This window comes from Aedes aegypti, chromosome 2 (genome assembly GCF_002204515.2).
Source record: "Aedes aegypti strain LVP_AGWG chromosome 2, AaegL5.0 Primary Assembly, whole genome shotgun sequence".
Classification (NCBI taxonomy): Eukaryota; Metazoa; Arthropoda; class Insecta; order Diptera; family Culicidae; genus Aedes; species Aedes aegypti.
Genome location: NC_035108.1, coordinates 356,763,047 through 356,777,186, shown reverse-complemented (window position 1 = coordinate 356,777,186; position 14,140 = coordinate 356,763,047). Strand labels below are relative to the sequence as shown.

Here is a 14,140-nt window from a genome sequence, read left to right as displayed (position 1 = left end):
CTGCCACATGATATACGAATACAAAAATGGCAATTTTGGCAAAGATAGCTCTCAATTAATAATTGTGGCAATATTCATATAACACTAACCTTAGAAGCAGACTCTACTCTAGTGAGGACGTAATGCCAATGAGAAGAAGAACAGCGGAATTTGTTTCCACTTAAATCAAAGAGTATGAGCTTAGGTAGTTTTTTTTCTGAGAAATTCGTTTAAAACATCGAACTCACTTCGATGCAAATTCTCACCCTTGGAAGGTAGCGTGCATTCTGAAGTTGTTTCTTTCCATTTTGCTACGTTTTGCGACAATTTCAAACAATTATTTTTTGCAATATTCCAAACTCCATACTTACGGAATTTTCAGCCAATTGAGAAGGAAATTGGCCGCCCCACCCTGGATAATCACGGTGGCAATCACTATCAGTGACGTGGTCGTAAGCATAGCTTGCCGTGCATCAGAAACTGTGTTTCTGATCGCCAGTGCAAACGACATTGCTCCTCTAAGTCCTGCAATTGAACATTTTTTTATTATTCTATTCTCTTATATTACATGTATATATCACAGATCTGACCTGCAAAGAAAAGCATATGTTGGAAATTCCAGGAAATCTTTGGTTTTCTAGCAATGTTCAGCAACGCTGACAGAGGATAGATGTTTATGGCTCGACCAATAGCGGCACATATCTGAAATTAATAAGGAAATCATTACAAGTATAAAGTAAAGACAAAACATTGATGAAAACTTACAAAACCGGTAAATATGAACAGCGGATCGAATCGATGCTTGGGGAAGGTGAACATCGAAACGCCGATGTAGGAGAAAATGAAGTTCTCTGCGAGGAAATTTAACAGCTCAAATATCTGTTTCGTTCGAGTTCGTGAATCATCCGACAAGTTGTTGTACGTGTAGTGAGCCTGACAAATACCGCAGAACAGCACAGCGACGACACCTGTGAATCAATTCGATGGCAATCATTTACAATTTCTAAAGTACAACATTTAAAAATTATTCATACCAGTCAACTCGGAAGCTTCCGCGATCAAAAACGTACTGTATGACATGAGCACGAACAACGCCGACTCAAGCAGTGGGAAATCCCGGATATGAGTGAACTTGGTCATCAGTGCCGTTATGCAGCCCATAGAAGCTCCTATCAGCAACGAGAAGAAGAACACACTGAAGAAATCTCCTAACGATCGCAGAAAGGCGTGACCTTCGAAACCTCCCGTACTGGAGTAGTGTTCTCCGTAGTTTTGTATAGCACTGGAAAGGATAAACTATTGAATTGCAGGAAATCTACACTAGGGTTGTTGGCCCACAATGATCAATCTGTAAAAATCTTAAATTAAACCCCCAAATTTGTTTATTTGGACCCCTATAAGCTACTGTGAAAAATTGAACGGAATCCGTCAACTCTAAGAGGGGGCTAAACGAGCTTGAACTTTGTTTGAAGAAAATCGACCAAAGATATGGGAAAACCCGTACTAATTACATTTTCAGCAACAGACTTACCCGCTAAGCACAAGGGCTACTGCATCGTTCAGTACGCTCTCGCCAAACACCATAGCGTACAGATTAACATCGACGTGCATATCACTAAATATCGCTAATATTGTCAGTGGATCAGTCGGTGAGATCAGCGCCCCAAAGTAGAGCGTATCCAGGAAGGTAAAGCTTTCGCTCAGCTGGGGCATCATTTGAACGAATCCGTACATCAGCGCCCCGATGAGGAACGCCGACAACGTCGTTCCGATAATGGCAAACGTCAGAATGGCACCTAAATTGCGGAAAAAGTATTTCTACCAAGATCCAAAATTTACTCAGATGATCGATTAAAAATTTATTGCTGGTCACTTACCCTCTTCAAGCTGTAACCAGCGTGAAATATGATCGGCGGTAGAATGATGTTGAAGAAGATCTCCGGATCAAATGTGGCCTTCAGATCTATCTCGTTTTCCTCCAGCTTGGCGACTTCGCCACGAAAGCTGTACGAATAGGTCTTGTTGGCCCGTGTAGGCGTGTTGGCCTCGTTAGGCAGCTTTCCCGGGAACACCAACCAGAGGCTGTCCGGTGGAAGGCTCTGGTTAAACTTGGCTTCTGGTTCGGGTTCGACCGACAGGTGGATGATCGGAGTTTTGGTACCGGCATAGCGTATGATCGCACCCACTATGAGACCTGTAGAGAAAAGGAAAATGCCAGGATATGAAAACAACTGCGATGTTTAAGATTCAGAAACAACGTTTTACGAAGCGTTACGATCCAATGATAAGGAAACGATGACAACAATATTCTTAAAATTAATAAAACATTATGATATATTATTCTTTTGATATAATCAAACAGACGTGGGTGTCTTAAAAGGGGATGGCGCAATTCGCATAAGGACGTTTGCATAATGGAGGTTTTACATAAAGCAGTGTCATACAATACCAATTTGATAAAGGCATATGATTCGCATTATGCCAAACCTTATTATGCGAAACGTCTACCAATAAAATTATGTGGAACATACCATCCCCATCTAGGAACTATTTTTCAGCAATTCTACAATGGATTCATTCAGGAATTCTACCATGGATTCCATTAAAACTTCAACCAGGGATTTCTCCAAGAGTTCTACTAGAGACTTCTTAAGGAAATCTTGCAGGGATACCTCCGAGAATTCCGCAAGATATTCCTGGAGAATTTTCACTAGTTATGCCTACAGGAAATGGTCTAGTGATTCCTCCAGGAATTGTTCTAGTAACTCTCCCAAGGATTCTTAAAAGAATTCCATCATAGATTTTTCCATTAATTTTACCAAGAATTTGAACAGCAATATCACTAGGAATTCCTCCCAACCTAATTGTTCCCAACCAGTGTTTACCAACGATCTCCTCAACAATTACACCAGGAACTCTTCAACAATTGCATGGGGGATTCCTCCATATGTTTCTATTTCCAGGAATTCTCTAGTATCCCTCTAGGAATTATTCGGATTTTCAACGAATTCAATTCGTAATTTTCTAACATCCTGGGCAAGCAACAATATAACGTAAGATTTTGACAGAATTTTAAGCGAATTAATAATACAATTTTGAGCAGGTTTCTTTCGAGATGATTATTGGGTGAGATTCTCAAGCAATCCTAGGCACGACTCTTGTATTTAATTATATCATAATTATTGCTTAGGATTTTAACACATTCATTCTTATAATACTAGATTGGATTCTGACAGCATTCGGAGTATGATTTTTATAAAATCCTGTGCATTATTCTTACAGGGTCTAACATTTCTGAGGTAGATTCTTCAAAATATTCTGGACTAGAGTATTACATAATGTTTAAAGAGACTCTCACAATATTCAGCGGGATGCTTGGCAGCTTTTTTCTTTTTTTTTCTCCAAATGAGATTTGCTTTAATCACAGAGTTTCGTCAGATTTACTGAAATTAATTTACTGACATTTGCCAGACTTCATGCGAATATTTGTGCATTTGAAAATGTGACCCGTCACACATAATTGTTTCTATGATTTGACCCACGGTTCAAAAAGGTTGCTGCTCTAGAAATTCCATCCGGAGTTTTTCCAAGAGCTCCTCCAGGGATTCTATAAGGAATTCCACCAGATATTAGACCAGGGATTTGCCCAAGAATTTTCCCCACAGATGCCCCAAAGATTTCTCCAGAAATTTATCATTGAATTCTTCCACAAATTCATCTAAGGATTGATCCTGTTTTTCTTTCAGGAATTCTTTCAGGGATTCGTTAAGAGTTTTCTCCCAAACTTCCACCTGAGATTCCTTCAGAAATACCTCAAGAGATTTCTTCAGACATTCCTGAAGGATTTCTCCAGAGATTCCAGCACGCGCTTTTAAAAGAGATTTCTGCACAGATTATTCCTGTATTTCACTCATTATTTTGAGTTTTGTGCAACGTAAGAACTATATCACAATCACAAGACGCGACGCGAGACAGGACACAAAACTTATGGTTCTTACAAACGTTAAAAGGACACATAAATTACCTTTTTTAACGACCGATTTCGGGCTTGATGTTGCCCATCATCAGGACATCAAGCCCGAAACCGGTCGTTAAAAAAGATAATTTATATGTCCTTTTAACGTTTGTAAGAATCGTAAGCGTTGTGTCCTGTCTCGCGTCGTATCGTGTGATTGTGATTATTCCTGTAATTTCTGCAGAGATCCCTGTAGGATTTTTGAAATAACCTCAGAATCTTGTTTAGAGATTCCTGCATAGATTACACTACAAATTACTCAAACGATATTGTCAAGATTTGCACAAAAAAAAACTTCCAAGATTCCTTCAAGCATTCCTCCTGAGATTCTTCTAGGGATTTCTACAGGAACTCTTCCAGAGATTCCTCAACAGATTTCTTCAGTTATTCCTTTTGGGATTTCATCAGGAATTCCTCCAGTTATTGTTCCTGGAATTCCTCCAGACATTCCTCTAAGAATGCTTCCTGGGATGCACCCTGGGATGCCATTTCTGAATAAAACTAAAGCTACTTTTGTTTTCGAACAAACTTCTGAAACACTAGGAAATGGCTGCAATGTAATGAATTCAACGTACTTCAGATTGTTTGTAGTTCTTCACCCAATATTTCAGCTAATTCGGACTACCAAAAGCTGAGATAGAGATCCCCAAACTTGAGCATTGTTTATGGGAAAAAAGCATTTTAATACTAGCTTTTGTCACTATCTGTAACTCAGATTTCTTCTGTTTTTTTCCAATTTTCGGAAAAATCCACAAATAGTCCAAGAGGTATTTCTTAACGAAATCTCACATGTATCTCAGATGAAGCTTCCTAAGAAATATTTTACAAAATCTTGCAGAACAGAACTTTTGGGCCCTTAAGGAACACTTGGAGGATTCTATTTATAAGTTCTGGAGAAATTTTGACGAGAATACGAGGAAAGTTCGGAGGATTTTGAAATAGCATAAATGATCACTGAAGTTCTGCATGTGAGCTCCCGGAGGGATTCTCGTAGAATTTTTTGATTTTTTTCCTATAAAAATAACTGTAGCAATCATTTGTAGAATGACCGGTGAAGCCTCTGGAGTCAGAGTACTGGGACTTCAGTAATCCCCACATTTACAACACATAAGGTATAAGCGTTAGACTGCTGGTGCTGACGGATCTCCTCTTAAAAAATTTACTTTAAGCACAGCTCGAGAAATCGCTGAAGGAATTCTTGTACGAATCACTGAGAAAGAAATTCCTGAATCTCTTCTTCGACTCTGTGTAGGAATTCCTGCAGAACATGTGGAAAAATCACGTAACAATCTTTGAATTCACTGAGATTAACACCAGCATTCATTACAAAGACTGTTCTGCAAACTGTTGCAGAACTTCAATTTTGATTACACAAGAGCTTATCCATTCATATTTCTCTTTTTCGTATTCGAACCCTCTGAGCAGAATCGCAATAAAAGGAATCAAAAAAGTAGATTTGAGTATTGTACCATTTAATTCCGCATCCATAGTGGATACGAGTAACTGACTTCTTCAGTGCACACTGGGCCATGAGCAGAATTTAGCCAGACAAAACCTCTAGCGCTTTAGGAGTGCATTTTTTCGGGTTGGTGTCAAAGGAGACTTATCTTGAATTTGTTTGTTCTTCAATTTGATGATAAAAGTTAGTTGGAAATTTCGCCGCATAGGTGGCGCTGCGATGCAAACTTTTTTGTTTTGCGTCCTAGAGCTTTCGCGTCTTCGGCAATGTTTTAGAACGTGTAAAAATACGACAAGTTGTCGAAGACACCAAAGTTCTAGGACTTCAAATAACAAAGTTATGGTAAAAATGTGTAAATCACTTAAATTTTACGTTTTTTTCTACTTTTTACGTCAAAATCGTAAAATATTTCATTTCAACAACCATGCGTCACTTAATTTCGATAACATGCATATACTGTATGAAAAAAAAATCTTATTTTTATATAAATATTTGAATTTTTGAACAAATTATTGTAAAAATATGATAATTTTTAACATAACTTAACTCAAAAAGTTGCAAATTTTTGCAGAAACTTATCAATGATCCCAAATGCACTATATTTCATCTACCAAATGTCAAAGTTTGCCGGATGTATATTTTGATATATTTGAGATATCTGAATTCAAAATAACCACCGTTTTCATATAAATAGAATAGACTTATTATCAATTTTATCATTGTACTACAAGATTGTTAGACACATTGCGTCAGTCAAGTTTTATTAATCAAATACTTTTTATTAGTCAGGTGTTACAGTATCTAGATATTTTCATATTGTTGTTTGGCTCTCATGTCATCTCCAGCAACTGTCTAATTAGAACTACGCTATGGCGTGCTATAATTCATTTTTAACATCCTGTTATGACCGCGTCGAGACAGTTCTCTCTGACATAAATCACAATTTACAAATCACTAGTATCAAAATAAAAGTATTTGTTGTTAATCAATCTTAACTGACGCAATGTGTCAAAAATCTTGTAGAATAATGATAAAATTAATAATAAGTCCATTCTTTTTATATGAAGAGATGGCTATTTTGAATTAAGATATCTCAAATATATCAAAATATACATCTGGCAAACTTTGACATTTGGTAGATGAAATATAGCGTATTTCGGTACATTGATAAGTTTTTGCAAAAACTTGCAACTTTTTGAGTAAAGTTATGCTGAAAAATATGATGTTTTTACAATAATTTGTTCAAAAATTCAAATATTTATATAATAATAAGATTTTTTTTTTCATACAGTACATGCATGTCATCGAAATTAAACGACGCACGGTTGTTAAAATAAAATATTTTACGAATTTGACGTAAAAAGAAGAAAAAACGTAAAATTTGAGTGATTTACACATTTTTTACCATAACTTTGTTACTTGAAGTCCTAGAACCTTGGTGTCTTCGACAACTTGTCGTATTTTTACACGTTCTAAAACATTGCCGAAGACGCGAAAGCTCCAGGACGCAAAACAAAAAAGTTTGCATCACAGCGCCACCTATGCGGCGAAATTTCCAACTAACTTTTATCATCAAATTGAAGAACAAACAAATTCAAGACAAGTCTCCTTTGACACCAACTCGAAAAAAAATGCACTCCTAAAGCGCTAGAGGTTTTGTCTGGCTAAATTCTGCTCCTGGCCCAGTGTGCAGTGGTCAGGTATCAGGTATCAGAAGGCCGGCTCCAGAGGCACGCTCCCCACCAGTTGAGAGATTTCTGCCACCGCCATATTTGAGCTTATTTCATCATCTACCCGATGGGAGAGGAAAGGGAAGAGAAAACTGGGAGGAAATAGGAGTGGAGTCCCTTGAAGAGGGAAGATCGCATAAGCGAAATGAGAGCATGTAGCTGCATACCACAATGGGTACGCCCCACCCCAGCGCATGAGCGTAAAGAGAGCCTATAGCTCATTACCACAGCGGGTTACGAATAACAGAATGTTCTGAAGATTCTGAATTCAGTTTCACTTAATAAGTGTTTACCAAGTAATTGGAATCGCATTTGCGCAAAAACTGGACAGTTACATATAAAATGATACGAAATTTCATAATCGGAGTCACAACTAGCACACACAAAGGAGTCAGCGCGCTGAATATTTGCCATGTGATAGTTGAGTCAGCAGTGGTCTGTCAACGCTCTGACCAAAGGACTGCAATTCTGCTTTGACAGATTTGTTAAATACTTCGCCACCCTTGGAGATGGCTCAGTGATGTACAATTTTGTTTGACGACACGACTCCAACTATTCCAATATTGCTTGTGAGTTGCCGCCCAAGAATTTATCTGAAGCTTCACCCAACACTTCGAAATTGGGATAGCTAACTAAGGGCCAATGAAGTCATGCGATGCTCCATCGCGAGCTAGCTCATCAGCCAATTCCTTTCCAGCGATGGAAGAATCGCCAGGTACCCATACAAGGTTTATAAAGTTACCTGAATTCAGTTCCTCAATTTGAGTTCGACCTGCGATAACAAGCTTCGACCTTGAGTTGGTCGAAGCGAGAGCTTTCTTAGCCAGACATCCAACCTTCCCTTGAAGGGAGTTGTGTGGAAAATTTCCTATAAGGAAAGTGACAAGCAATTGTGAAATCTCTCGGAACAAGGACAATTATGTCCCAATTCACCAGAAGTGGAAACACCCTAATCACTAGGATTTCCAATGGACGGAGAAAATCCATGAAATTTGGTCGCAACCAATTCCCAGTTTGTGGAATATAAAAAAATGCAAAGTCTGCAAATTTACATTCAAATGTTCAAAGAAGATGTAGCGATGGTTAAATAATGATTCATTATCTGAAACATGCCAATTCGTCAACTCGTGACTGATTCCTTCTCGAGCAGAGCATTATGTCTAAAACTCTTCTCTAGCAGATACCATGAAGGTTGGGCGATTGCCTATAATAAGTAATTCAAGATCTGTACTACTTAAGTATTCGATAAGACAGGAGCTTCTCTAATTGATATCTGAGCTGCTCCAGATGATGTGATGAGTATTAGCATCACTGTCCACAATTAGCAGAAGGCCTTTTCGTAGGCAGTGTACGACAACTCGTTTGAAATCATCCGTTGGGGATGGTTCATCATGTGATTAATACACCACAAAACGAAAGATGTATTTCCTATTGAGGTCACCAACAGAAATATCAATTGTGACAGCACATACATCTCTAGTTATTAACTCAAAAATTAGTGTAGCAACGATAGCGCTATTTACGAGCACGCATGCACGAGGACTTGCACGCGAATTTGCCATTTCATGTTTGCTGAAAGAGCTTGAGCTTGAGCTTGATTGGCCGCCCGTGGATGCTACTCCAGTATCGCCAGATCAGCTGCACTTACACAAGGAATCAATCGAATGACTGCTTAAGACTAACAGGCATCCTCAGTGTGCTGGTGATCTTCTATTTTTAGGCTATAATGGCGCCTGCCACGTCAGAATGCAGACCAATGTGGGAAAGGGGGAGGAAATGATGTTGCACTTATACTAGCCCACTGTAGACCGTGGAGTCCGACTGCATCTACGCCAGTTCATGCGGAGTGTATGGATTGAGGGAAAGGCATGGCAGAGAGGTTTGCTGTTGTGGTTAGCAGACTGCCTATGTATCAGGCGTAAGGAAAGGCATGCGCGTGGAAGAATAGAAGCGTTAGGGAAACGGTTTCTTGTCCGTCTCTGGTTCTAGCGATTGCTATGAACGAATAGTTTGAGTGTGATAGATTTAGAATGGAAGACAGAAGCAAGTGAGAGATATACAACTACAAAGTACGAGGAAAGGGACAGGCCTGGGATTGAACCACTGACCTTCTGCTTATGAAGCAAAAGCGGTAGCCATCAGACCACCAACCCCGTCTGCCATTTCATGTTTGCTGAAAGTAGCAAAAACTGGGTCCACAAGGTTACCTAAATAAAAGTTCCCCTTACGAAAGTAAGGTTTTTGAAGTAGAGCAGTACCATTTTGCATGAGTCGACAAAGATTGATCGTTGCTGATATTTAAGGCTGAAGATTGAGTTAAGCTATCTTCACCGTAGCTAGGCAGGATTAAGCTTTTTGCTATCTCAGGACGACAAAGACCAGCAGCGAAAAAAACAGATCGGTATCTCTTAAAAGTCGCCAAATGTGAAAAGCACAAAATATACTGTGTAAAACGCATAATGCGAAACCATAAAGGTTAATATTCAATCTAAATTACAACGTATTAATAATCCAAATCTTATTTAGCCTCAGGCTTGAGACTGAAGAAGGGCAGCCGATTATCTCGGAGCAACACAAGGTCACCTGCACCATTGCTCCGGGTAGCACAGGAAGGGCATAAGACTATAGAGGGCGCCCTGGTACTCGACAGGCTCTGTTTGCGGTTAGGTTTTATTTAGACCCCCCTAACCATTCATTCTTAGGCACGGTAAGCTTAAAGCCGCATAAATTAGGGGTCATCTGTGAGGTGTACTTTTACCACCGGAACAGGCAATCCGTATTGTTAATTCTTAGCCAATTGAAACAACTGCTACCGCTTGAATTCGTAATATTTTGTAGAATCCTGGGAGGAACCTCTGCGGATGTTACTGGAAAAACTGGTGCCAATCCTGGTGGTTTACTGAAAGATTTCCTGAATAAATCTTTGGTAAAATCCTCGAAGGAATCTTTAGATGAGTTCGAGAAAAAAAAATCTGCGGTAGTCTCTGGATAAATGTATGGACGAAATCTTGAAGAAACACATGGAGTAACTCCAGCAAATCGCTGGAGTGACTTCTGGAAAAAAATTCTTGAGTGAGATCCAGCAGGAATCCTTGGAAGTATTCCTGCGAGAATCTCTAGAATCACTCTTGGACATTGGGAAGCAATCACCAGATATTTGGAAGGGTGGCATTTCAAGTAATCACTAGCCTACTAATTCGTCTTTTGGACTCGGCTAATATTGGGCTAATCAGTTGTATTATAGCACTATGTTGGCACGCAGGGCGAATTAAAGTGATATTTGGTTACTTGGGTTATTGGAGGAACCACTGAAGGAATCAAGAAATCCTTGGAAGGAACAGCTGGCCGAATACTTGACTGCCTGTAGGAATTTGAATGTAAAAACTAGAAGGTCCTAAAGAACTCCCTAGGCAAATTTCTTGGAGGTATTCTTGTAGAAACCTTTCGATTTTTGATTAATTTGATTAACTCGACTGATGCGTTCCAAAAACAAAACAATCTCGGGTGGAACTCACGAAAAATTTTCTGAAAAAAAATCTCATGATCGCTTAATTAATTTATGGAGCATTCCCCATGAAAATTACGGGGGAAATCAGTGGAGGAATAGTTGAGGGAACCTTTATTTGCTTTTCTGGAAGAAATTGTAGGAGAATTATTTCAAGAACTCATTTGGAAATCGCTTGCAGAGTTCCTGGAGGAATCTCTAGATTAGTCTCTGAGAAAATATCTAGATGAATTCTTGTAGATCTTTGTTGGCGAACTTCCTCCACAACTCTTCGCAAAAAATCAATGAGAAGTTTTTCTAGGAATTCCTCGATGTTTTATTTTTATTAATTCTATACGAATTCCTTCTAAGTTTCCTCCAAGATATCGTGCCACGACTTCTCTAATCAAACTTTTTTCAAGAAGTTTCTTCGAACAATCAAACAATAGAAGTTACTTTATTTTTTCAGCTAAACTTTTTTCGGGGATAATCTGCAAGGACACAAGCAAGTTTTTTAGGATTTTTTGCCACTATTTGAGTGAGAAATCCTTTAAAACAATAACAGAATTTTTTTTAAGAACTTTTTAACAATTTCACAAAAAAGCCATCAAGATACTTGTTCATAAATATCGGGGATTACTTCAGAAATGCTTCTAGGATTAATTTCGAACTTCAGGAGTAGTTCGAAAAATATCTTCCAGAAATTTTAAGAGGATTTCCTGACTCCTAGATAGAGTTATCGAAATTAAATTAAAAATAAGTCGAATGATCCTTCAAACTATGTTTTAATATTGATGAAGTGTTTAACTCGGGTTCAGATGAATAACAAAATGAACAAGTAAGAAAAACACACGATATACACATGCAAAAATGGTCAGTTGGCATAGAAAGCTCTCAGTTAATAACTGTGGAAGTTTTCATAAAAAACGCTATCTAAGTGGAAAACCCAGTTGTGATGTTACGCTAAAATGAAGAAGATGGCTAGCTGATACAGCACTTTACAAGTACGGCTGAAGTCAAAAAAAAAACATTCGACACACAAGAAATTCTTTCATGCAAGCTGACTCAGTTGCAACCTAGTGTCACCATGATTTGGCATTTTCTTCTTACATATAATGAAACGCGCGAAACGCCAACACAAATAATATGATCGGAAATGATCGATCAAAATCGTTCAAAACGTTTCAAATCGGAATTATTCATAATGAGATTTGTGTGCAATTTCCTTTGAATGTCATCATATCCAATAAAAATTGATTGCATATGATTGTTAATATGTCTATTCAAAAGACATTTAATTCGTGACTGGTCCATCTTTGACTGAACATTAGGTACAGGTACATTGAAGTTGATCAGGGTGGTTCAAAATTGAAAAATAAAAAATACAGACCAAGCCGCAATCAACTATCATAAAAAGTAATAGATTTCAATATTAACAGTTATCGTTAGTCTGATGCAAAACATAGCTACTAATGTTGTACTGCATTGTGACTTCTAATACTCATCACACCAATTAATATAGCAACTATTCTTCAAGAACTTAAAGCGATTAAAACACTCAATGATAAGCAATAAATCAACACCAGTGCTACCCAATGGTATAGATGAGCTAATTTAAACGCCCATTCAACGATGCACGTTCATCTATAAACTGTGATAAGCTAACGAACAACCAATAAACAGTTGAACAACTACCCAAGGTGATAAAAGTGAGAGTGCATGATTCTTCCTTGCGCCATTGCAATACATTGATTGCCCATTAGTAAAACAGTCATGTACAGAAAAGAATCGACATATCGGCAGCGCATATTTGAATTCTATGTGATGGTCAAATTCTACTGTAATCAATTCATATACCATCCTCTCTTTGATGACCATTGCACGGTGTTGTTTGTGTTAAATACAGTTCATGACACACATCCCATCGTTGTGGGTAATAAAATTCAATCATCAGTCAGAAATTCGATGACTAAGTAGTGTAGATTTCATCAGAAGCTAAGAAGTTGTCTAAAAAATGGGTTTTATTTAATAGTAACTAAGAACTAACGTTGCAGTTAGAGTGCATTGAATGCAAACTTAAACTGACTCATACTGCATCGACCAGTGAAATTACAAACCACTGATCAAGACTCGACTCGAATTAAAAGAAACCCGATCCTCTGGCTGCTAACTGATAACAGGGCTGGTAGCGATCAGACAGCAAAATAATAGTGACTTTAGTGACTAAATTACCAAAAAAAAGTGACCAAATTGTGACTAAAAAGTGGCTTCATACTTACAAACATTAATCCAAAATAAAAGTTCAGAAACGAAAGTATGATCCTTATAACTAAAAATATTAACAAGCCTACGCATTATGTAAAATTAAAAAAAAAATACGTTTAGTATTTCGAAATATGTCTTCACAAGTTATTGCTTTTAACTTATACAGATAACTTAATAGCTATAAAACACCATCAAGGGACAAAGTGTGTAATAAAAATTCTGGTAAATCTTGTACGGGCGCATACAAGCTAGGCTGCAAAAGCTAGGCATACGCTACAACTTCAAATCTCAAATTCCAGTCAGTAGTGAAAATCTACTGGAAGTTCAAAATTCATCAACTCTGAAGAAAAAAGTTATGGCGAAACGCTTTGGCATCAATGTCAAACTCAATCGTGAAAATTTATTATTTAATGCTTTTTCATATGAGCCTCTGTACGTGCCATAAATTCTTTTGTTCTCTTGACTTTTACTGTGCGCCGTGTGTTGGTGCTGTCGAACAGTAAAAGTCAAACGTTTTATAGCACGCATAGGCTCATGTCAGAGTTGCGGAAAGAGTTTCTGGAAAAAAAATACATTGGGGCGCGGCCAGGGTAGACGCAAAACGCGAAGCGAAGCGAAAACTGCATGGGCAGGAAGAAATTATTAATAATGAAATGTCAAACTCTAAACGATTTTCGCTTCCTTTCGCGTGAGACGCGCCCTGGCCGACACCTTACGCATTTCTTGGAAAATTTCAGAAAGAGTGCAAGAGTAAGGTTGTTTGGCGACCCTTGCAAAAATTGAAAATGAATTTCTGGATGTTCTTGTGGAAATCCCAGCAGAAACGAAAGTTTAAAAATAGAACACGAAAAAACCTAGAAGGAATTTATTTGAAATTCGACCCTTACTAACTTACAAGATAGCTTTAAAGCTTTATATATTTTCGATAAACTTCTCATTATTGAGATTTTGCTTAGAAAGTTCGAATACGTAAAAGACTTTCAAAACTTCACCAGAACTTTTATCAACAAATAAATTCCAGATATTCTGTCAAAAATGTCTGTGCAGAATTCATCCAGAAAGTTAGTAAGAACCCTTACCTTATACACTTTATAGCTGAAAGTTGGGATTAGATTAATAAAAACCAGTAAAACATTGCTGTACTGCTATTAAAGTTTGAGAAGCTGATTCAGATTATTGTTGATTTATCATAGATCACGAAAATAGTG

The 14,140-nt window shown here is 37.9% G+C and overlaps 1 protein-coding gene across 11 annotated transcripts in view; it reads right to left on the bottom strand.

Moving 5' to 3' along the window:
• LOC5573396 (sodium/hydrogen exchanger 7) overlaps positions 1-14,140 on the bottom strand; it is a 47,864-nt gene that overhangs the window by 13,638 nt on the left and 20,086 nt on the right. For all 11 annotated transcript variants that reach the window (XM_021846376.1, XM_021846377.1, XM_021846379.1 and 8 more), the window contains exons 2-7: positions 1,857-2,173; positions 1,511-1,797; positions 1,014-1,261; positions 745-947; positions 570-681; positions 351-504 (exon numbers count right to left, since the gene is read on the bottom strand). In XM_021846376.1, coding sequence (XP_021702068.1) covers positions 351-504; positions 570-681; positions 745-947; positions 1,014-1,261; positions 1,511-1,797; positions 1,857-2,173 — 1,321 coding nt within the window. The remainder of the gene's footprint in view (positions 1-350; positions 505-569; positions 682-744; positions 948-1,013; positions 1,262-1,510; positions 1,798-1,856; positions 2,174-14,140) is intronic.